At 37.9% G+C, this 23,734-nt stretch overlaps 2 protein-coding genes across 2 annotated transcripts in view; both read right to left on the minus strand.

The window, feature by feature from the left end:
• Nucleotides 1-5,684: 5,684 nt before the first annotated feature.
• Nucleotides 5,685-9,081, minus strand: LOC306876051 (peptidyl-prolyl cis-trans isomerase FKBP7-like). The gene is made up of 4 exons (XM_079426949.1): nucleotides 8,608-9,081; nucleotides 8,272-8,423; nucleotides 7,595-7,722; nucleotides 5,685-7,478 (listed from the first exon to the last, which is right to left on the minus strand). Exons 1-4 carry the CDS (start codon nucleotides 8,823-8,825, stop codon nucleotides 7,317-7,319), a joined length of 660 nt encoding a protein of 219 aa, XP_079283075.1. The 5' UTR covers nucleotides 8,826-9,081; the 3' UTR covers nucleotides 5,685-7,316.
• A 1,654-nt stretch (nucleotides 9,082-10,735) lies between these two features.
• Nucleotides 10,736-23,734, minus strand: part of LOC306876339 (titin-like) — a 143,366-nt gene continuing 130,367 nt past the window's right edge. The window contains exons 197-210 of the mRNA XM_079427428.1: nucleotides 23,422-23,724; nucleotides 23,016-23,318; nucleotides 22,336-22,920; nucleotides 21,940-22,242; nucleotides 21,515-21,814; nucleotides 20,812-21,381; nucleotides 20,413-20,718; nucleotides 19,729-20,322; nucleotides 14,439-19,630; nucleotides 14,190-14,346; nucleotides 13,575-14,071; nucleotides 13,311-13,464; nucleotides 12,338-12,622; nucleotides 10,736-12,222 (exon numbers count right to left, since the gene is read on the minus strand). Coding sequence (XP_079283554.1) covers nucleotides 11,924-12,222; nucleotides 12,338-12,622; nucleotides 13,311-13,464; nucleotides 13,575-14,071; nucleotides 14,190-14,346; nucleotides 14,439-19,630; nucleotides 19,729-20,322; nucleotides 20,413-20,718; nucleotides 20,812-21,381; nucleotides 21,515-21,814; nucleotides 21,940-22,242; nucleotides 22,336-22,920; nucleotides 23,016-23,318; nucleotides 23,422-23,724 — 9,848 coding nt within the window. The 3' untranslated portion in view covers nucleotides 10,736-11,923. The remainder of the gene's footprint in view (nucleotides 12,223-12,337; nucleotides 12,623-13,310; nucleotides 13,465-13,574; nucleotides 14,072-14,189; nucleotides 14,347-14,438; nucleotides 19,631-19,728; nucleotides 20,323-20,412; nucleotides 20,719-20,811; nucleotides 21,382-21,514; nucleotides 21,815-21,939; nucleotides 22,243-22,335; nucleotides 22,921-23,015; nucleotides 23,319-23,421; nucleotides 23,725-23,734) is intronic.

Consider the following 23,734-nt stretch of genomic DNA (forward strand, 5'->3'; position numbering starts at 1 on the left):
AGCATGATATGCCTGCCCAACCCAAAGCTGTATCAGTCTTGACCATCTTGCTCCCTCCATTTGCTTTTGCCCTTCAGCCATGTTTTAATGATGACTACCTCCAGAACAAATTACCACTGCACTAAAACATGTGGGCCTTAAATAGATATCTAACAAAAGTTGTCTTCAATAAAACAAGGATAAGCTAAAGTCAGCTACAGGGTGTTATTAATTAACCTAGTTTGGATTGTCAACGATAACTAAAAATTAAAAGTCACTTAAAGTGAAAAAGCTGTAGAATAAATTTGGTAAAACATAAGGTACCCATACTTTTTGTTGTAGACATGCAGTGCTATTAGAAAGGAAAAATAGGGGGAGGACTCTTTTGAGGTTTGTGCTTCTAACTCAGGAACCACAAATGAAATTGTTTTTTCTTGGTCAGGGGAAATTATTTGCACCTACTGGAAAATGTTAGCAAATGCAAGACGGCTGGATATATGACTCACTGCTGGGATATCTTGGGGGGGAGGATGGTGGTCATCTACTTGAATGTGGAGCTGAAACATTTGTTTACTTTCCAGACAGTTTGGCTGGAGGCTCCAAAAGGGGACCACTATGGAGAGCATGATATTCCAGAGCTTCGTAAAACAGGGGAGCGCAAAAGTCAGGGGTGATGCTTCAAAATGGTTTTAGTATAGAAATTCTCCTGGGGGGATGAAAGACTCAAATGAACAATATTCAAATTCACATTGTGCCTTCCTGCAGGTTTATCTAGGTCAATAATAGAAGTGCACACAGGTGGTTTTGGAAGTATGCATGCTTTTCAAGGTAGACAAAATAGTATGTCAAAATAGCATTTAGTGCACTTAAATGCTCACAAGAGTTATGACTAACAGGTCAGTCTCAGAGCATAAACCATATTTTCTGAACCTGAGTTTGCTGGTTTGCTCATGAGCAAAAGTAATTTATGGCATTTCCATGTGGACCTACCAAAAAGGTCACCAAGCCAAAGCTTTATTTAAAAGCGGTCTATTATCTTGAGGATATTTAATTATTTTACTTGATTTACTGTTATAATTTTATGTAATCATTTTATAGAACAAAGAGTTTCCAATGATAAAATAATTTTGTGACGGAATAAATCAGCTTGGCTTTTACAATAAATGTATGCTGTGATTATTCTTGTTTTATGTTTCCAAAAATGTGTTATATGCAGTACATAAAGCAATTCGTATTTTTACTTTCCTTTTTTTGTTTTGAGAAAATCCTGGGCTCAGATTTTTGTAAAAACTAAACAATGGCATTTGAACAAAATTAAACACCCGACAAGGTGAGATTCAGATTTCAGGGTCACATTGCTACAGACAAACGGTCAAAAAATTAAATCTTTTATAAAACTCCTAGTCATGCTGCTGATGTCATGTTAAAAGACTTGTACCAGTGTTCACCACCCACCCCCCTCCTCCCAACTCCACCCCCACCCCCACCTCCGTCACAGGAATGTGTGGTTAGTGTAGATGGTCTCTTGCCTGTCCCATTGTGGGGGTGTGATTGATAACTTCAGTGCTGCTAAAAACTTAAAAAGCACAAAACCTATGATAGCCTTATGTAAACATTCCTGGGTGAACACTGGCATTTGCCGTTTTATCTTAAGAAAACGCACATGGAGAAAAAAAAGAAAAGAATTTTGACATCTTTAAACAATAGATTGTTGGGGAAAATGTTGATGTCAGTCTGATGTTACACTACGTTATTCTGACAGCTGATTTTTTTATTACAGCTCTTGAAATTGATGATTGCATGCTTAAACACATTGCATGTCTCTGCAGAGAAAGTTGATTCATTCAAAAATGTGTGTATATTATTCTTTATGTGGCTGATTGATGGCAGAACGAGGATAAAAGATAGCCCCAAGCAAGTTTTCTTTCAAATAGCTGTTAGCTGAGTAATCACAGCCAAGCATAGCATTATTATTTTTATTTTTTTGGCCCGCTGTTAGCATATGTGTGTTGCTACTTGCAGCTCTGCATGTTATGTTCCCTCAATTCAGGGAGCCTGGAAATGTCTAACTTCATTGCATATAAAATAACATACATTTGCATTTCTTCTTTTTGCTTTACTCCCTCACAATTCAATTAACTTTCATGAGAGAAAAGTTGTTACGTGGCATATCAAGAAATTACATGTTTCAATGTTTGTGTTTATGGATCTAAGCCGCCATTTCTAATACTGGGATCATGTATTGCTCTCCTTCTCCTCCTCCTCCTGCTCCTCCTCCAATAAAAAGCACCATTGGTTAGTGGAAACCATTGCAAAATTGAGAAGAGACACATGTTTCTAGTTTCTCTCAAAACTGCCTGTACTTGGCACAAGTTCATTTTCTTCACTAAAGTAACAAAATCTACTCAAAATATCCCATCCTCATGTCAAGTACTTGTTCAGTGTTCACAAAATATATTTGTTTTGCATCCTTTTCTTTTTGAAGGATCTTGAAGCTTTTTATACAAATCAAGCAACTGTTTTTTCATGGTTTGAGAAGCAAAGTGAGAAATGCAGATGTAAAGCAGTGACTCTGGGGGGTTGCTGTAAAGGGAGTTGGGGCTTTTGTGTGTGAAAGGGAAATTCTAAAGCCATGATGAATAGGATATGTATGACCTCAGTGCTCAGATCTGTTCTCCACATTGGCTATGTGCTGCTTGTCTAATTGAACTGTTTTCTAGAAGAAGTGAGGACTTGCTGTTGGCTTGAGAATGCTGTTTAAATGCTAAATCAGACATACAGTCATGGCCAAAAATATCGGCACCCTTGGCAAATATGGTCAAAGAAGGCTGTGAAAATGAATCTGCGTTGTTAATCCTTTTGATATTTTATTAAAAAAATTCTCAAAAATCTAACCTTTCATTGGATAATAAGAATTTAAAATGAGTTAAATATCATCATGAAGTAAATGTTTTTCTCTAATACACATTGGCCACAATTAACGGCACCCTTTTATTCAATACTTTTTGAAACCTCCATTTGCCAGTTTATCAGCTCTATATTTCTCCTATAATACCTGATGAGGTTAGAGAACACCTGACAAGAGATCAGAGACCATTCCTTCATCCAGAATCTCACTGGATCCTTCAGATTCACAGCTCCATGTTGGTTCTTCTTCTCTTCAGTTCAACCCACTCATTTTCTATAGGATTCAGGTCAGAAGACTGGAATGGCCACAACATAAAAAATATAGCAGTATATTTCATTGTACACATGGGGTGCTTTTTATCCCTGTGTTCCCCAAACCCATCTTAGTTTCATCTGAACATAGAAGCCAGTCCCATTTGAAGTTCCAGTCGTGTCTAATAACTGAATATGCTGGAGTTTGTTTTTGGATGACACAGGAGAATTTTTCTTGAAACCCTCCCAAACAACAAGTGTTGATGTAGGCGCAGTTTGACATTTTTTTTTAAAGGTTTTCTGACCCCGAAACGCATCTATTTTCTGCAATTCTCCAGCTGTGGTCTTTAGAGAGTCTTTAGCCAGTCAAACTCTCCTCCTCACCGTGCATTAGGACGATATAGACACACGTCCTCTTCCAGGCAGATTGTAACAGTTTATGTTGATTGGAAATTCTTAATTATTGCCCTGATGGTGGAAATGGGAATTTTCACTGCTCTAGCTCTTTTCTTAAAGCCACTTCACTAATGTGTGAAGCTTTTGCTGCACATCAGAAATATATTCTTTGGTTTTTCTCATTGTGATGGATGATTAAGGGAATTTAGGGCTTTGTTTTCCCTCCTATTTATATTTCTGTGAAACAGGAAGTCAAGGATGGATAATTTCATGTTCATAATCACCCTGGAGTGCTCAAAAATTGTGATTATGAATGGAATATACTTCAGAATTTCTAAGGGTGCCAATAATTGTGTCCAACGTGTATTTGAAAAAAACATTTATTTCATAATGATATTTTCCCCCATTTTAAATTCTTATTATCCAATGAAAGGTTAAATTTTTGTGAATTTTTTTAAATATAAAATCAAAAGGATTAACAATGCAGATTAATTTTCACAGCCTTCTTTGATCATATTTACCAAGGGTGCCGATATTTTTGGCCATGACTGTATATATGTATATATATCTTAAAGTAGTCGTTTTGCACCTATGTGATGTGGATAGATTTTGTTTTAAGCTTTTTAGAAATGTTATAAGATTAGTTAAAAAAACAAAAAAAACAATTCTGTGTCATTCTGAAATAGAATTCTCATGTCAAGTCAAGTCCCCTTTATTTATATAGCGCTTTTAACAATACAGATTGAGGTCATGTTCCAAACCTCGTTTGACTTCCATTCTGTGAAATCTCCACAGAGGAATGTATGTAATTGAAATGCTGTTTTGCATGCGAAAATACATAGAGGATTTCTTTACAGGACTTGTAAAAATATTTCCAACATTTATAATGAATCATTTTCAAATAATTTATATTTTCACTCTCCAATTATATTTACCCATAACAAACAAGGATAATGAAAGAGGAGACACATTTGTATCACTGCAGAACAAAATGTTATAATTATTCAGATCATCTTACATCTCTCTAGGCCGTCCTCCCATGTAAACATGTCTGGTTAGGTGTTTATTCAGGGGTTCTTTCTGTTGCCATCCTCATAAAATGCAGACCTGTCAAGTCTAAATGTGCCGACTTGATATACGGCTTACATGTGTAAAAATAAAACACGCGTAAACTATCAAACATGCTGCTGTTGTTTATGGAAACAACAGGATGCAGACAAATCTTGAGCGCATGCTATAACATTGTTGTAGAACAACTTTGGTGATCGAAACTGAACGTGCCAAAAAAGGAGAGAAATGCTTTAAGACCAGAATAAACACAGCAAACATAGAGGACAGATGGAGATTGAACCAGTTACTAGAAAAAGTTGGAAATGGATTTATGGTGTATTATACATTCTGAAGAGGCTGAATGGATTAAATGTTCTCTTCAGTGTTGTGGTATTGCCATTTGCTGTTCAAGAGTGCTGCAGTATGTGAACTCTTGGGATTGGAATTTGGCTTGACTTTATGCAGATGTTGTTTGTGCTGTTGTGTCACTGTTTCTCTTCCTATTCCGTATGCTTTGCCTTCTTATTCCCAATTCAACTCTATGTTCTATGTTCGAGCTTTTTCAGCATTTTATTTCTCTTTTGTGATCACACTTCTGCACAAAAACATTATATGTGTCTGTCAGTTGCTCTCTGGATTTTTGGAACTTTTTTTTTTTTGGTTGTCGCATAGGCTGACAATAAAAAAAATTAAAAATAATAATAATTAATTAAATGCATACAGAATGGGGGATGATTTGCAGCAATAACTCACCTTCTGTTTCTTTTTTCCAATAAAGGGGAGCAAAACAGCCTTCACAACAGACTTTGTTCATTTATGTTTTAGTACCCTTGTTGATCCATGATATCCTATAATATTGTGTAACTTATGCAGTGTTTTAATATTATAAATGACTGGGGATGTAAGGGAGTCCACCATTGTCCACCATTGATTTCATCATGGGAAAATGCCCTCATGTTTTTTTTTTTTTTTTTTTTCGTATATAGGAGGGCAGGGACAAGCATCAGATTTCATAAAGAGCTTCATTTTCTCTTAATGCTGAGACTGCTTTATCAAGAGCACAATAAATGCATTTCAGTTTCAGACAAAGGAGCTTTGTTAAAATTCATGCAACAGTCATTTTATTGCCATTTTGTGGGATAATTTATAAGTCAGAAGTCAGGCACTGCAGACACATATACACAGAATTAAATGTATAGCGATGATATAAACTCTTGCAGCAATCAACCATCAGCTAACAAAGTGATAGGAACTTGACATGGGACAAGTACAGTGTAACACACCTAGTGGTCTGTAAACAGCACTCCTTCTGGTAGACCTGTAATCACCAAGCCCTAAAGGCAAAACCACTGGACATCCATCCCATTCTAAGCCTAGCTAGTACTTACGTCACATAAGACATCTGTCTGTCAAAGCCCAACTTTAACAGTCAAAGGCATAAAGAATACTAGAATGCCAGTGTTGAAACTGCTGTTTCAGGAAAGGATGAGTTGTTCTTTTTTCTCTCTTCAGATTTTAGCTAAAATTCAATGCATGCTCCAGTGGTGATTTGTTTGAACGCTTGGGCAAAACCGCTATGACTTGCCTGAAATTGTACAATTTACATTGAAAGTAAAACAGTCATTTCAACCTCTCCCTCCACTGTCTGGATCTGCTCTGAATATTGGCACGGACATGGTTTACGTCACTTTTGGCATGCGGGGGAGTTGAGGGAGTCAAGAGTTTTACACGAAAACCAAGTTTTGAGTCTGTGCTCAAAAATGTCAGCTCTCTGCATGATAGAGTCTCATTTAATACTTTTTTTGATCTCTGGTTGTTTGGGAAATGCATGTGTAATGGTTCAAATGCATGCTTACTGTACATGTTCTTAGCATATAATGTTTGCCTATAAATCATAAAACACTGTAATTCTCCCCACCCTATTGATTCTTCCTTATTTCTATTACAAGTTCACCAATCAAAAAAATCAGTCCACTTCTTTTTATTTGTTTTTTTTAAATCTGTATTAAACTAAATCACATCTAATTTTTTAAAGTAGGTTTAAGAAAATTGCATTCAACCACTTTAAAAAGTTGTATTAGAGAGCCACCTGGTGTTCTTAATGGGTATAGCAAGATTTGAATGGCTATGGTTAAACTAATTTCCAATTTTAAGGAATCATGTGAACCATGTGTCATGTAACCTTCTTTATTATTTCACAACGGGTGACTATATTTTTACTTAGGCAAACACATGGCAAATGCCGTGTTTGTTTTGTTTCGAAAATTCTGTTCAAGTAATTAAGTAGTATTTTTCAACATTATACAATGTAAAGGCAGCATTTAATAAGATAATGATTTAAACAGAGCTGTAAATGCAATCCTTGATTTCAAATGACCGATATGGATTATATCGGTCTATTAATAATTGCAAATGTGTGTAAAGTTTACCACTGTGTGCTGTGTTCAAAAAACAAGGTTGCTTACACTCTTCAAAATAAAGTAGATGTCATAGAAAACCCATTTTTGGTCCCCCAAAGAACCTATCTTTGAACAGTTCTTAAAAGAACATTTTAGCATTTTGAAAAAAGTTTTTTTTTTTTTTTTGCATTAGTACAAGTTAGTATTTAAGTCAACTTTATTCAAAATTTAGTGGTGTTCATCAAAGCAAAATCCTTTATCAACTACAATTTGAAGTCTTGTATAGACAATATCCAATGCACCTGCTGCATAAATATGTCTTTCTATTAGTGTTTATAGTTCATCATGGCCATAAACATTGTACTCCTTTAGTGATAAGGTCCCATCAGCATTGTGATCATTCTTATGGAACACATCTGCCACAACATCATCAAAATAGGATTCATCTTTCTGTGTATTTAACTTCTTTGCTTCCATTTTCAAGTATTCCTTAATCTGTAAATCCAAAATGACAATATGTAAATTAAAAAAATAATAATAATAATGAATAAATTAAAAATTAGGTATGCAGAAGAAAATTCCTTATACAACAATTAACTGATGTCTATTACCTCTTCTTTTGTCAGGGCCTTGTCGTTGTCAATGTCAATTTCTTTGAAGGCTTCTATGCTGCGTGGTCCTCTGGTTATGTGCAACAGCTCCACCTCAAAGATCACTGTTGAATTAGGTGGTACAGGACCTATTCCATCACAGAAAGGTGATTTGTTAATGGTTTAAATCTTAAAACTTCTTTTTTGAATTTACTGAGATTTAAATTATGGATCTGTGGAAGAGAAAACTTTATTTTCTTTCTTTTTTTTAATGTTGTATTGTTGTGTGGTGATATTTTCATTAAGCTCCTTTGGAATCACCTTTAAACAAGTAAATGTGAAATTAATTGACAATTGTTAAAAACTTAATTGTTATTGTAATATCCTATAATATTGGGTAGAAAAAAAATATTTTACTGTTAAGCATAATGCAATGTGATGTTAATTATCTAGGACGTAATTTATTAGCACGATGACAAATAATTTTATTCAAACTTTTAATATATAATCTTAAAAAATAATTCCATTTATAGGGAAAAAAACAAAACAAGAACATTTATTTAAAATATTATCCAAATCAATGGAATTAAAAACAATACCAACAACAAACATTGCTCAAATTAAAAAACAAAAAAGCAAAACAGCGCCACCTGTTGTAGGTATTATTTTCTCTACGTGTTTGAAGCGAAAACGCATACCTTTTCCTTTCTCGCCATATGCCAGGGATGGAGGAACTGTGACTTTTCTCTTCTCACCGGGACACATGCCGTCCAGCCCTAAATCGAGGCCCTTAATGACTTCTCCAACGCCTAACACAAACCAGTGTGGGTAACCCGTGTTTGTCGAACGACTAGAAAATGAATACGAACAGCTTTACTTGGCATTGACTGGAAATAAAAGAACTTCAGTTTGTATCTACAACGCGATTAAGTACTAAATACACTATTTACAACTCAGAGAAGATAAATATAACCTGCATTAAACAGCCTATTTGTTGTTGAATACAACAACTTCATTCGTAAAAATGCGCTTACCTGCAATAGAACTGAGATCCATCTTTAGCTAGATACCCATCATAATGAGCATTTAGCATGTCTCCTCTCTTGGCTTTCTGGCTGCAGTTTTCTGGTAGAAACGTAACCTCAATTTTAACATCTTGATTTGATTCATTTGCCCGAATCACTACGATGAAGGTTTGCAGAGACAAAATCAAACAAAAGTAAAATGTAAACCGCTGGGCCATTTTGCACATCTGTCGGCGTGGCGAAGGGGGCCGGACAGCTGACGCGGCAGGGCCGCCCAGGACTCAAATTTCGCACAAGGCAGCGAACCCCCAACTGCTTCCCTGACACCGCATCATTGGCTGCCCACTGCTCCGGGTGTATGTTCACTACTGTGTGTACACTTGGATGGGTTAAATGTAAAGCACAAATTCCGAGTATGGGTCACCATGCTTGGCCACACACCACTTCCCTTTCCTTTCCTTTCCTTTCCTTTCCTTTGTTTATGTGTGTTTCTAGTCATCTCCAGGTAATATATGAATAATGCAGTGCTAATTGACATAATTTCTTACAGTAGCTTATAGAAACTATAAAATATATCTTCTGCCGCCTTTTGTGAAAAAAAGTGTTAGTCATAAAATCATATAAATCATAAAATTGACATTATATTATAAACATTATAGAAAATTGATGATATAAACATTATTAAAAAAAAAATATTAGTTATTGTCCAGCAGTGTATTTGACTTCTTAGACAAATAAATGTAACAGATAAGATAAATAAAACCTGTCAATTAGACCAAAAAAAAAAAAAAGGTACTACATTACAAGGTAGGGCAAACACCCTAAATTTGCATATTTACAAGGGACTGTATAATTTTTGTGAAACAAAAGTTAAATGTGTCTAGAATAGTTAACTATCCTGGTTTTTGTGACAATGGCATAAATTATAAAGCAATTATGAAAAATATTTAGTTCATGTTATTAGATTTTTAAACATATTTGTACCAAGGGAGTGTTACAAGCAGTTTAAAATGAACAAGACAAGCTAAAATAACAGTAAAAGCAGTAGATAGTTATGAATATTTATTAATGAAGCATGCTGAAAATCAGCCTATTTTTAGCTGATGCCAACTGGCTAGTTAACTAAATAGTTGGTGCTTGTCCAAAGTCCAAATATATTTATTGAACCACCTTGTTAGATTATGTTTTTATGGAAAACAAAGGATATGATGTTCAGAACATGGTAAACTACACGGGGAAGCAATGCTCCATGCGCATATTTTACCCCAAGTGGCTGGGGGGCATTTTACCCCACAGACTAGTTTTGAAAAAAATTAAATGTCATTCTGAAAATATAATTACATTTTTCTTAACTTTAAACTATACTCATATAATACATAATTATGAAGTTCTGCAAAACAATAAGCTTTAAAACTTTTTTTTTTTTCGTATTGCTGTTAATGAGATCACTTAACTTGATATTCTTTTCTCTTATAGGTACGTTGCCAGTGTGCACGTCGCGTATTGAATACTTCATCACTTTTGTCAACGTAGTCCATAGAAAGGTATCCTGACTTCATCTAGAGGTTATTTTATTTTAGAACAATAGGGGGGCATTTTCCCCCACTCTACCCTACTTTTGAGGAAGAAACATTTGAAAAGAAAATTGTGATCAGAAATGAATCTATTTCTATCTATCAGATAGATATATTTCTAGATTTAGAATAGATTCAGATGGATGAAGGCTAAACTGTACAAATGGTATGTGTATATATAATCAGTCGCCTCACAGCAAGTAGGAATTATAGCAATTCTAGAATTACTGTAGGAATAATCATGACATAAGATGTTGTTTTAAATAGAGCTGTTATGCTGCAGGATGTCAATTTTACAAGTATTTTGTGTGAAGGGTAAAATAAGAGAAAGATAAATTCCCTTTAGTTGTTGCTAGACATCAGGTGAACATTATTTTATGGGTTTATTTACCCTTTAAAATGCATTTTAAAGAGTGCATGAAACTTGGCAGTGATGCTGCTCTTCTATTTCAAATCAGAACGAATAATATGTTACTGATTCAAGCAGGTTGTCCTCTTCAACAATATTTCCTGAAATCAGATAAAACTGAACCTGCTTTCAATGAAAACAAAATTTGTTGTTTAAATCAACTATGAAGACATGAAGATATTATTCAAAGACCGAGTAACCATAATGCATACATCAAATATGAAATGAAATAGCATTAATTTATGGAAAACAAACAAACATTTTATGTTGCTGAAAACATGCTTTATTAAATCAGTAATTCATAAAACTCAAGGAGGCTGAATATATGGGTAAAACTACATAAATTAGTTCTAATAAATCAATGTGCAGGGTATTAAATCCATGTATATTTTCTTTTCTTTGCACAGCACATGAAGTCTCTGTGGTACATTACTTGATGGATACCCTGGCTGTTGACAAAGTGAGATTCTAATCCTAACACACACACACAAACACACAAAATATAACCTAGCAATCCTCCAAGAGTTGGCACAGCTTCTGCAAAGAAGCATTTGAATTGATTTTACAATTAATGGCCAGGTGATGTTACTTTCATAAAATCAAAATTCAAACAGTCCGTTGCCAGAAACTGTGCACAAACATTATCATTAACTCATTGTCCAGGCCGCTCGCACATTGAGCTTGTCATTATAATGGCGGTATGACTTCTTCAGTCTGAACACAAGGCCTAGTCGCCCTGCTTACATGAGGGTAATGCAAACAGCACTCAAGGTCTTATGTTTAAGTCATAAATTCGTGTGTACTGCATTACTGCATGCACAATTGTACAGTGCATAACTTTGTCTCTCTGATTTTAGTTAACGTCAACAGGGAGCCTCTCTACCTGCTGAGGCAATCTTAAGACTTCAACTTATTGTTGAGGCACATAGTTTTGTTTAGTTTCAGGTTTAACAGGGTATTCGTTCCATGTGAAACTTTCTCCTGTTAAACATTTAGTTCCATTTGTTAATATTGTCATAAATAACAATTCATACATTTTCCATAACCGGTAAATTCGGCTATATACATTATGTACATGTCACAAAATGGTGCTGAACTTCTGATCATAATTATCCAATATGGCACATTTTATAACAATTTTAGACTTTAGTCTAGTTTGGCATAAATTAATGTCAAGTTTGGTAAAAAAAAAAAAACGTTCATATTTACAAGAACAGAAATCCAGGTCTTTATCAAGAACAGAGTATTTTTTTTCTCATTCTATAAATAAGGGTTTGAATGAGGGAAATGGGGTGAGGATTGTATTGCTATTATATAATGATTTTTTTTTGTTTGTTTGTTTTTACATCGATCGAATGCTGACATTGACAGTAGTGGTATCAAATCCAAACTCGTTAAAAAGTTTTAAGGTGTAGGCACCAGCGTCAGTCTCTTTCACTCCACTTATAACAAGAGTGGTGACATCTTGAGAAGTCTCAATCTGCAATCGTCCACTCTCCTCCTTGCTGGACAGTGTCTTCCCTGAATGTGACCATTCTATGCAAGGGCTTGGGTCTCCAGTAAAAGCACAGGCTACAGTCAGGACCTTCCCTGACTCAATACTGATATCTTGAGGAGCAGCCTCAATCTTTGGTGGTATACCTGGTGAGAGGACAAACAAATGAATCTGTTATTATGCTGATATAGCTCTGCTGATATTGGGTTTGTTTGAACTGTAAATGTTTTTTGGCGAAGATGCACAGACTTTCCATCTCACCTTTGCGGCCATGAGAAATGGCTTTGATGGATGACCCCTCGACATGCGAGTGACTGGACATTGCCATCATACTGCTGGAGCTCATAGCTATCATTCTTTCAGAAGTCATGGAGCTCATGCTAGACGCTGACATGCTCTCAAATTTAACCTCTGCCATGCTGGAACTGCTGATGGATGTCTCTTGCATTTGTGAAACCACATGCTTGGCAGAATAACTGCCCTGCATGCTCGTAGCATCAGAGGCTTTCTCCACAATTATCATTTTGGCAGGTTCCTCAACCAGAGCTGTGAGAGTACAGCACATACCATGTCACTGATGCATTTTATTTCATAAAAAGGTGCAAGAGGCAATTCAAATGGTGCAACTGGTCTCTGTTTCCAGTTTGAAACATTTGGGCATATTTAATGTATGGTATACTGGAACATTTTTGAGCATTGGTATTACTAAAATAAATAATGCTCCAGTTGCACCACTTCCAGATCGTACCTTTAAGGAAATTCATTTGGTAATACAAATAAAAAAAAATACAGTCTTTTGATTATTTTGACTTCATTCTCAAACATTTTTGTTAAATGGATCAAACTATGTGATGCATGGCTAATGGGTGGTAAAAATGGTTTGGATATTTATATCATTGTAAATTCATGCTGTTAACATGTTATCACTATGCCAACTACAACTTAATTTGTTATTTGGTGCCTTTTTATTTTGTACTGTGGTAATTAAATTCAGTAGGTCAAAATGCAGTCCAACAAAGATCAAAGAGATCAAAAGAACATAGTCCCATTTGTAGAAGGAATTGTTAGATTTTGTTAGCTTGAGTGGTGAGCAGTGATAATCGGTTATAATTAGATGCGTGTTCTTCATGGACATACATGTTTGTTTTGATGATGCATGTTATGCAATGGACAGGATGCTCATACTAGGTTACTATAGAGTGTTAGTTTTTTTTTTCAGAAAGAGATCACTTACTGAGTACATTCAGTGATGCTGTTGCAGAGCACTGTCCAAATTTGTTCTTTGCTTTCACTGTGTATTTTCCGCTGTCTTCAATGGTAGCGTTGTGAATCTCAAGTGTGTACTCATTCTTAGACCGGCTCAATTTCATGTTCGATGTAATAGATATCTGCAAATATGAAGGGAAATTCAAATAACGTTAACAGACTGCTATGAGGGAAAACACAAATAAACAGGTTTTTTTTTTCTTCCCCAGAAATATAATGACAAGCTACTCACTACTGAATTATCCTTGAGCCACTCAATTTCAGGAGAAGGTTCGCCAGTGATTTCGCATGTAAATGTGACATTTTGTCCCTCATTTACATTCATTGAGTGTGGTTGCACAAGGAAACTTGGTGCATTTGAGCGCATTGCACTGACAGTCATGTCAAACTGGCACTTGACTACACCATGTTCAGTTTTGGCCTCACATGTGAGAATTCCCTGGTCATGGTGGCTGATGCTTTTAATTGTCAGGGTGTGATCATTTCCTGATACACCGTATCTGTAGTTCTCTGAATTTGATAGGTGGGCTCCATTCAGGATCCATTTCACATCAGAGGCTTCAGGGATGTTTGCTCGCAGTGTAACAGTCTGACCTTGACTCATCGTCATTTGGGTTTTTGATGCTTTGATTTCTGTAAATGACTGCACTTCCTCATAGGCAATCTCCTTTTTCACTAATTGCTCTGTCATCTCTGCTTTCTGCTCCACGGCAACTGTCGTTGTCCGTGCTGTAGCAGAAAGAGTAGTTCATTTTTATTAAAGTACAACTGTATGTGCAAAATTACACAAAATTATACTTACTAAAATCATAATGTATTTTGAGTGCTAAATTGAGCATTACAATACCTTGAACGGTAACAGTGCAGTTTGTAGTAACAGATCCAGCATTGTTTTTGGCTGTACATGTGTATACTCCACTATCAGAGACATCAGCTTCGTAGATTTCAAGATGTGCTGAACCATGTTCTTCAAAGATTTCATATTTTCCACCTTGAGAGAGGGTCTGTGAGAAAAATGTCAAAATTCAATTTAGTAAATCCATTCATTATAATATATATATTTTTAATTAAAAGTAAAACAAACAAAATCTCTTACTTTTCTATCCTTCATCCAAGAGATCGATGGCTTAGGCTCACCGGACACTTTCACTGTAAGCTTAATAATAGTATCTGCAGAGGCTGAGATGTCTTTTAGCTCTGCTGAGAACGTTGGCTTGTATGTTTTTTCTTTAGGAGTAGGTGATTTTACCATGGGTGGGGATTTAACTCTTGGTGGAGATTTAATTGGTTCAGGTGATTTAATTCTCTGTGGAGACCTAATTCCAAATGGTGACTTTATACGGGGGGACTCTGGAGATTTCACTCTTGGAGGAGAAGCAACAACTTTCTGTACAGGTGTTGGTTTACGAACCGTTAGACTGAACTGTGCCTCCTGTTTACCTTCAGAGTTCTCCACTACTACAGTGTAATTACCTCCATCTGACGTTTCTACTTGGGTTATCTCAAAGGTAGATTTATATTCAATTGAGGTAATATGGTGACGATGAGATGACACAATTACTTGTGCCTCTCGCATCCATGTTACAGTGGGTGCAGGCTCACCATCAACATCACATGTGAATTTAACAGATTCTCCCTCAGATACTGTGAGTGACTGTGGCTTAGACAGAATTGTAGCTGGTAGAGTTGGCTTCTTTTCCTCAACCACTTCCACTACTGTTGTCACTTCTGTAGCTTCAAGTTTAGTCTCTGAAGTTTTCTCAACCACAACTTCCTCAATTGCTGTCACTTCCATAGTTTCAAGTTTGATTTCAGATTTCACCTTCTCCTCCTGAACAACAGTCTCAATTGTCTCTTCTATCAATTGTCTTTTAGTTTCGGATACTTCCATGTGTGTTTCTGATACAGATGCTGCTTTTGTAGATGAAATGTGATAAACATCCGTTTTTGTCATCTCAGGGACAAAGGGAGTTGGTGGCTCCTCATCCTTACGTTGTGAGGCATATGCAGAAAATCCTCCACCAGCAACATCGAGAGTGGCATAATCAGAGGCCTCTCCCTTTACATTTGTGCAGACCACACGGTAGGTGCCACTGTCCTCTTCCTGACAATCAATGATTTGAAGAGACAAAACGCCACTCATGTTAAACATACGGTATTTTCTGCTTTCTTCAATCTGCAGTCCATTGTGGTACCATTTAATCTGTGCTTCTGGCTTAGATTGGACATTCAGTGTGAATTTAGTGTTTTGACCAATTGGGACCCGGTGAGAGCGCATTCTTACAGTCACTCTGGGTGCATGGTCGAGGGTAAAAGGCTGCTGGGTCACAATTTCAAACTTCCTCTCAGTTTTCAAGGCTTTCTTTCTTGACTCATACCTTGACATATAATCAATTTTTGTTGATAAGTCTGGTGTAGTGTCTGCTTTCTCAGTAGAATCTAGGCTGGGGGAACGTGGGCGTGTCTTTTCAGGTGAAGTTTTTCTAACCTCTTCTTTTTCTGCCAAAGCTGCAGAAGGTTTCTTAGGACGAGTTACTGTAGTATAACCAGGAGAGAATGATGTTGTAGATATATCAGTTATGACTGCTGCCTCAGTTACTGCTGACACAGAAACTCGTGTTTTCTCCTTTCTTTTGACCTTTGTTTTCTCCTCAAACTCAATGCGCTGCAGTTGGCTCTTGTAGGAACTTAATTTTGTGGTTGTCGTTACTGACCTAAGCACTTCCTGATCCTCTTTTTCCTCATATAACCTTTGCTTTTGCCTTGGAGGTCTGTATGTTGCCCTATCGTGACGCTGACGTAAGTCAATATAGCTTGGACCAGCCTCATATTTAGATGGAATACGGTAGGAGTCATATGTAGGAACTTCCTCCCCTTCCTCCTCATCATATGGAGCTCTCTTAGGTGATGGGTGACGCAGTGCAGAGAGTTCAAAGCGTACAGGGCTAAGACTTGGTGGAGAAGCAGAATAGCCTAACTCAAGTTCATCCTCAAGTTTAAGTCTTTCTTCTTCTGTTCTCTTCATTGACAAGTATTCTCTAACAGGCAGAAGCAGTTCCTCATCAGAAAGATCACCAAGAGAGCGTCTCCTGATTCTGTAGTAAGCCTCCATCTCTGGAGAAGGTGTGCGGTGTCTTGCAGGCCTTACAGTCTCAAGGTCATCCTGTGAAACAGGAATATGCCATTTTGGCTTGTATTGGTCTTTAATTCTTGGCAGGGGTACTTCATAGAACTGATCCCATCTTGACAGCCGGATGCGCTTAAGTCTTTTCTGGGGGAACTTTTCCATTGGCTCTGGGAACTCATATTGATCACGGAGTTTCTTGTACCACTTCATATCAGAGAAAGGCACAAAGTGTTTGATTTCCATATCCTCCTCAAGAGCAGTAGGAGCAACAACACGAGGTGGAGGAATAACATATGGCATTCTCAGCCTCTTTTCTTCTGCTCTCTTCTTTTTCTCCTCTTTTTCTTTGGCTTCCTCAGCTTCACTCTTGACTTTCTTGGTAGTGACTGCTGGCTTGAACATAGTTGCAGCTTCTCTTAGTGCTTGCTGTGCGACTGGAGTAAGTGGGGTAAGATCTGCACCTGCTAGTATCTGATTTAGTCTTACTTTCTTGTCCATCTCTTCCTGATCAAGATCATGTTTCTTCTTCTTTACTTCCTCACTCTCTTCCTTCTTGATGCGTGTCACACGTTCAACCTTGAGTGTGGCTTGGCAACTTGCAGACCCAGCTGAGTTAGTTGCAATGACTCTGTATATGCCAGAATCCTCTGCAAGAGTATCTCTTACATGTAAGACATAGTAATCTAAGCCTTCATGCACAACTTCAATTTGAGGACCAAATGCCAAAGGCATGCCATCTTTCTCCCATTTCAATGAAGGATGCCCTGACACTCTCATTTCAAAACGTACACTCTGGCCTTCTCTGCATTCCATGTTAGCAAGAACACGTTTGAACATCGGTCTCAAGGTGGTATCAGCAGGAGCAGGACGAGGGATCACTGCGAGACGAGCCTTGCAACTGTCATCACCAAATCTGTTCCGTGCCACAACAGAGTATTCCGCATCATCATCTGGGTCAAGATGGTGAATAACTAACTGATACAGGCCCTTATCACTAATAAAAGTGTATTTCTTGTCATCATCTCCTGGCATAATCTTTTGACCAGTTTTCAACCACATTACACGTGGTTCAGGATGCACTGTGATTGTGACACCAAAGCGCACATCCTCGCCAATGTAAGCAGTGCGGTTACACAATGGCAAAGTAAATTCAGGAGGTCTTTGGAGTAGTCTTGCTGTGTCAACTCTGCGTTTTACTTTCTTTACAACACGTGTAGTGTAGAACTCACGATAGGATCTTACTCCTTTGACAAAGAGCTCAGAATAGGCACTGTCCTCACCATACTCATTGACAACTTTACATCTATATGTTCCATCATCAGTTCTTGTGATTCCCTTGATAGTTATGGTAGCAAGCCCATCTTCATAAGTAATTTCACATTTAGCACCTTCTTCTAGTTGTCTTACTCCACAGTACCATGTTACTTCGGTGCTGCTATCGTAGTTATCAATGTTGCAAATGAGCTTGATAACATCACCTTCATCAGCAACACTGTGTTTAATTTGTCCTGCAACTGGTCCATGTTCAAATGGTGCAATCTTCACTTTAGAGACTGTTACTCCCCGCTGACTTCTGATAGCACCACCACTGGCAACACGAGCAGATGAGACAACAGTGTTCCATTCTTTCTTAACCATGGCTTGGTAATATCTCTTATGGCGAGTAATCTTGATCGACCTAGTGCTTAGCTGCTCTGAGTTCATTGTCAGCCAAGGATGATTCAAAGCCTCAGCAGCGGTCATACGATGTTTGCGCTCTTTGGTTAGTAGCCGGTCCACAAAGTCTAATGCCTCAACACTTACATGCTTGAAGGCTTCATCATCAAAACTGTACTCAGCATTGCAAATGCTCTCAATCATTTGCTGATTAGTTTCAGCGGCAAATGGATTAAGTCCACTGAGAAGAACATACACAAGGACACCGACAGACCACATATCTGTCACAGTGCTAACCATCTCATTTTGATGAATTTCTGGTGCCGCAAACTCAGCTGTCGTGTACTGAATCTTAAATTGTTCCCCAGGTGTAAGGTGTCTAGACTGTCCAAGCTCAATGATCTTGACATTAGTTCCCTTTCTTGTGGTGTACACTATATTTTCAGGCCTGATATCAAAGTGGCCATAACTCTTGCTGTGAAGGAATTCAAGAGCTTCACATACTTGTCTGATATAGTTAACAATTTCACGCTCATTGAGCTCAAAATGGGCTGTACCAAGGCGCTCAAATATGTCCACACCAGAAATGAACTCATAAATCATGACAAGTTCTTCAGGACAGTCAAATGACTCATGCAGTAACAGGAAGTTCTTGTGGCGTGCCAGATTCAGTGTTGCAATTTCTTTCTTCACTAGTGCCTGATCTGCACCTCTAACTTTGACAAATTTAGCCATGTAAGTTTTCTCAGAGCTGGTTTCAATGCACCGGTGAACAATACCAAACTGTCCACGGCCAAGCTCTTCAGCAATCATGTACTTGTTGTGAACATTCTTAGCCTCTGAATGAGGAGCTTTGGTTTTGTAAACTGGCCTGTCGTCATCAACCTCTTCATCATAGTTGAGAACTCTTGATTTGTCTTCCTTCGTTACAACAGGTCCACTTGTCTCAGACGGTGCACTCTGACCAAATTTATTTTCAGCAATGACACGGAATTGGTAACTTGTCTTTCCAAACAGATTGACAACAGTATAGTGAGTGTCACGAGACTGGCCAACACGAATCCATCTTTCTGCTGTGGTGGCACACTTTTCTATGATATAGTTTGTGACTCTACTTCCACCATCATTGGCAGGTGCTACCCAGTGGAGTGTTACAGAATCTCTCGAAACATCACTGGCTTTGATGCCACGTGGTGGATCAGGCACATCTGCAACATCAAGCTCAACTGTTTGCTGGTCAATTCCAAATCTGTTTTTGGCACATACAATATAGAAACCAGCGTCATTCCTTTCTACTCCATTCTGGAATACAAGAGATGTGAAGGATCGTGTGACAATGACTTGATAGTGTCCATTATTATCAAGAAGGTCTTGTCCCTTCTGCCAAGTGATAACTGGATCTGGTTTTCCACTGAATGGAATTTTGATGTTAACCATTTCACCACGAAGGGCAGGGATAGCTTCCTTTCCTTGCAGATTCTTAGGTAGATGAATCTTAGCAGGGACTGAAAAAAAGAAAAAACAAATTTAATGCATCACGTTTTCCTACAGACAGAATTGTATGTATAGTCAGATAACGTATATAAAATATTTTAAAGCTTACCTTCAACATCTAGAGAAACAGTAGCAGAAATGGATCCACCCTGGTTTGTTGCTCTGATCTGATATACAGTTGAGTCTTCTGCATCACAGTCAGCAATGACAAGCTGATGGTAGCCTCCCTTGAATTCTTGGATCTTGATTTTGGTGCCATCAGCTTGAATTTCCTTACCACGCTTAAACCATTTTATTACTGGCTTGGGCTGTCCTGTTATCTTGCAGACAAATGTTGCATTGCTTTTGAATTTTACACTCATGTTTCTAAGGTCTTCCTTGAAGGCAGGAGCACGCACTTCAACATCAGTCTTTGGAATGGCAGGGTCGGATACTTCACTGTAATCACTTTCTCCACCAAGGTTTTCACATTTCACCCGGAATTCATACTCAACACCTTCTGTCAGACCCTTGACAGAATAAACAGTCTGGTGGATTTCATCTGTTGTAACTGCAACCCATTCACCTTTCTTCTTATCTTGTTTTTCAAGACAGTAGTTCTTAATTTTAGAGCCTCCATCACTGAGAGGTGGCTTCCAAGACACAACACAGGAGTTTTTGGTAAGTGCAGAAGCAACTGGTTTTAATGGTGCTCCTGGTCTCTCTGTAAAACAGACATTTTAATTTGAGTAACAGTAAAAAATTAACGTCAAATTTGTAGTTACTTCTTTAATCATGTTTCGTTATTACTTACCTAACTGACTCTTGATGAGGATAGCAGAAGGAGTCTCCAGTGATTCACTATTGCCGTAACGATTTTGTGCTGAAACACGGAAGTAGTATCCCTCATTTTCAACAAGGTTAGGAATTCTGCATGAAGTGCCAGTGATAGATGAAGATACAAGTTCCCACTCTGCTCCTTCCTTGTCTTCACGCTTTTCCACAATATAATTTGTGATCATAGATCCTCCATCATCTTTTGGTGCTTTCCAGCTAATAATCACAGAATTCTTCAATAGTGCATCAAGAACAAGAGGACCTTCTGGCATAGCAGGTTTATCTGAAAACACAAAAGAAAATGTTAATTGGTCTTATTTCCATTAATACCCAGAACATTTTTAAAACAATTTATTAAGGATTATTAAGCATATACCTAAGATTTCAACTTGAGTTACAGTATCTGCAGCCCCGAAATGGTTGTTGATCCTGATTCTGTATTTTCCTCCATTTACTCTGCGCTGTACGTTTTTGAGAATCAAATGAGTATAGTGCTCTGTATTTTCAATTACTACATTCTCAGAGGGCTCCAAAGCCTTGGCTCCATAAAGCCACATGATCTTAGGCTGGGGTCGACCAATGTAAACAACATGTATGCGCACTGTGCTACCACATGTCGCAAAGAATTTGTCTTTCAGTGGCACTGGGAACTGTGGTAATGCTTCAAGGACCAGAGATCCACTGGTCTCACACTCCCCAGCTTCATTCACAGCCTTGCATGTGTACAGACCCTCATCTTCCTGTTGATCGGTTGAAATGGTCAGTGTATGATTGCGGCCATCAGAAGTCGCTGCATATTTATGACCTTCTTTGATTTCCTTTCCACCCTTGTACCATTTAATTTCTGGAACAGGTCTTCCAATAATTTGACATTTGAGAGTTGCAGTTTGTCCTAGTTTGGCAGTGACTTCATCCATCTCTTTCCTGAGAGCTGGTTTATTTCCAACTAAAATAAATAAAATATTTATTTTTAGTCAAATCAATTTCTCCTCTAAAAATGCATTGGAATAAATATTTGATAATATTACTGTTATAACTAACATACATACTTGCATACAACAATTTCAAACCATACTTACCACCCAGTTTAGTTTTGATGCCAGTTGCTGTTCTGCGTGGTCTGCTAATTCCGGTTTCATTTTCTGCAAATAATCTGAATTCATATTCAGTTGCCTCTTGTAGACCACCCTGAGTGTACTGTTTGTCCTTTGTGCGCTCCTTATTGCATTTCTTCCAAGCACTCTCTCCAGACTTTCGGTATTCAATCCAGTAGCCAAGGACTGGTTTTCCACCGTCACATGCTGGAGCTTCCCATTTAATTGTAATGTAGTCTTTGGTAACAGTCATAGTGTCAATTTCTCCAGGCTGGCTTGGTTTATCTAAATAAATCAAGAGTGCAATAAAATGTTGTTATTTTTTTAAAATTAAATCAAGACAATTTTGAATCAATTAATGAACAGAGGACCGTTATGAATAACCAGGCAAATTAAGAATGAGGTCATACCAAATGGATCTTTGGATATTACTGAATCTGATGCAGGTCCTGGTTCACTCTCTCCAATGTCATTCACAGCAATAACACGGAACTGATACTCGGAATCAGTAGTGAGCTGACTAAGAGTATACATTGTTGAGGTAATCTTTGTCTCATGACGAATCCACTTATCAGACGACACTTCTTTGTACTCAATGAAGTAACCAGTAATGCGAGATCCACCATCATCTTTGGGTTTAGACCAAGCCAAAGCAGCAGAATTCTTAGTAACATCCATAATTTCTGGTGGAGTGCCTGAAGCCTCTGGGACACCTAAATATTAATAACATAAAAAGAAAGAAAATGTTTTTATGTTTAATAACAAGCACCCATTGCCTAGAAATTAGATCACTGATGAGCACTTACAAATGGGAGTCTTTGGTACAACAGTTGTCTCTGATTTCAGGGAGTTGCTTATTCCAAACTGGTTCTCTGCTGTCACCTTGAAGTGGTATTCAACATTTTCTTGTAATCCCTTAACCACAAGGGATGTGTCAACCACTCGCGAATCAACCGTGTACCAAGCTGCTTTTGTTACTTCACGTCTCTCCACAATGTAGCCAACAATATCAGAACCACCATCTTCTGTTGGTGGTTTCCAGCTAACTTTTACAGAATGTGCTTGTATATCATCAAATCTAAGAGGGCCTTCAGGTGCAGATGGGCGGCCAATAACCTTGACCTTTATAGGAAGCATCTTTTTGCCACACTTGTTTTCCAGATGTAGATAGTAAACGCCAGAATCTGACCTTTCAGCTAATTTGATTACAAGCTCTGATACGTCTTCACTGGAGGCAATCATTGCACGGTTGGTCACCTCTGATCCATCCTTGGTCCATTTGCAGGTGGGAGTAGGTTTGCCCTTGATGGGCACTGAAAGTTTGATTACTCCTCTGGATCTGACCACAAGGACATCTTTGTATTTTGCCTCAAGATCATAACTTGGAGGATCTGAAACAGCACATTTCAAATGATTATATTATTCTGGACAAAACATTTCACACATATAACTACAGGGAGTTAATGACAGGGTCATAAGATCTTACCAAGCATCTCTATTATAGTCACAACTCCTGGTACTTCAGCTGGTTCACCTGGTCCACCAGCATTGCAAGCCATAATACGGAATTTGAATTCTTCTCCTTGTGGCATTTGTGTCAAAGTATATTCACAGATCAGTGAAGGTGTAGCATTACACTTCATCCAGGTTACTGAACCAACCTTTTGCATCTCAATTAGATAGCCTGTAACCTTAGCACCACCCTCCTCATCTGGGGGACTCCAGGCCAAAGACACAGAAGATTTTGTGGTATCTGTGACTCGTGGGTTTTGAGGTGACCCAGGTGGATCTGTAGGGGTTATGAAATTGTTTAATAAGCGATAATTTAATTTACCAAAATTGTGTGTCAGTTTGTACACACACAAATGTATTAATACTGAAAATTTGCTTACCAACAGGATCAGTTGCTACTGCCGGTTTAGAAAGAAGGCTAGGTTTGCCAACACCACGAGCATTGATGGCTGTCACTCTGTGTTCATATTCCAGGCCTTCAATTAATCCAGTGGATCTGTATCTTGTCATTGTCACTGGATTTTTATTAGCACGGATCCATCTATCTGATCTGACCTCCTTGCGTTCAATAATGTAGCCAGACACATCTAAGCCTCCATCCTCATCAGGTGGCTCCCATGCAACAGTCATGCCATCACGTGATGCATCAAATACAATGGGTCTTCCAGGCGGTCCGGGAATGGCTGTAACAAC

Source organism: Barbus barbus (genome assembly GCF_936440315.1).
Source record: "Barbus barbus genome assembly, chromosome: 10".
Taxonomy (NCBI): domain Eukaryota; kingdom Metazoa; phylum Chordata; class Actinopteri; order Cypriniformes; family Cyprinidae; genus Barbus; species Barbus barbus.

What these genes read in the sequence shown, in the direction of transcription:
- LOC306876051 (XM_079426949.1), bottom strand. Translation starts at nt 8,825, where the DNA reads ATGTGCAAAATGGCCCAGCGGTTTACATTTTACTTTTGTTTGATTTTG. An exon ending in GGATCTCAGTTCTATTGCAG is followed by an intron (nt 8,424 to 8,607) that starts GTAAGCGCATTT and finishes TTCATTTTCTAG; the next exon opens with TCGTTCGACAAACACGGGTT. An exon ending in AGGCCCTGACAAAAGAAGAG is followed by an intron (nt 7,479 to 7,594) that starts GTAATAGACATC and finishes TTGGATTTACAG; the next exon opens with ATTAAGGAATACTTGAAAAT.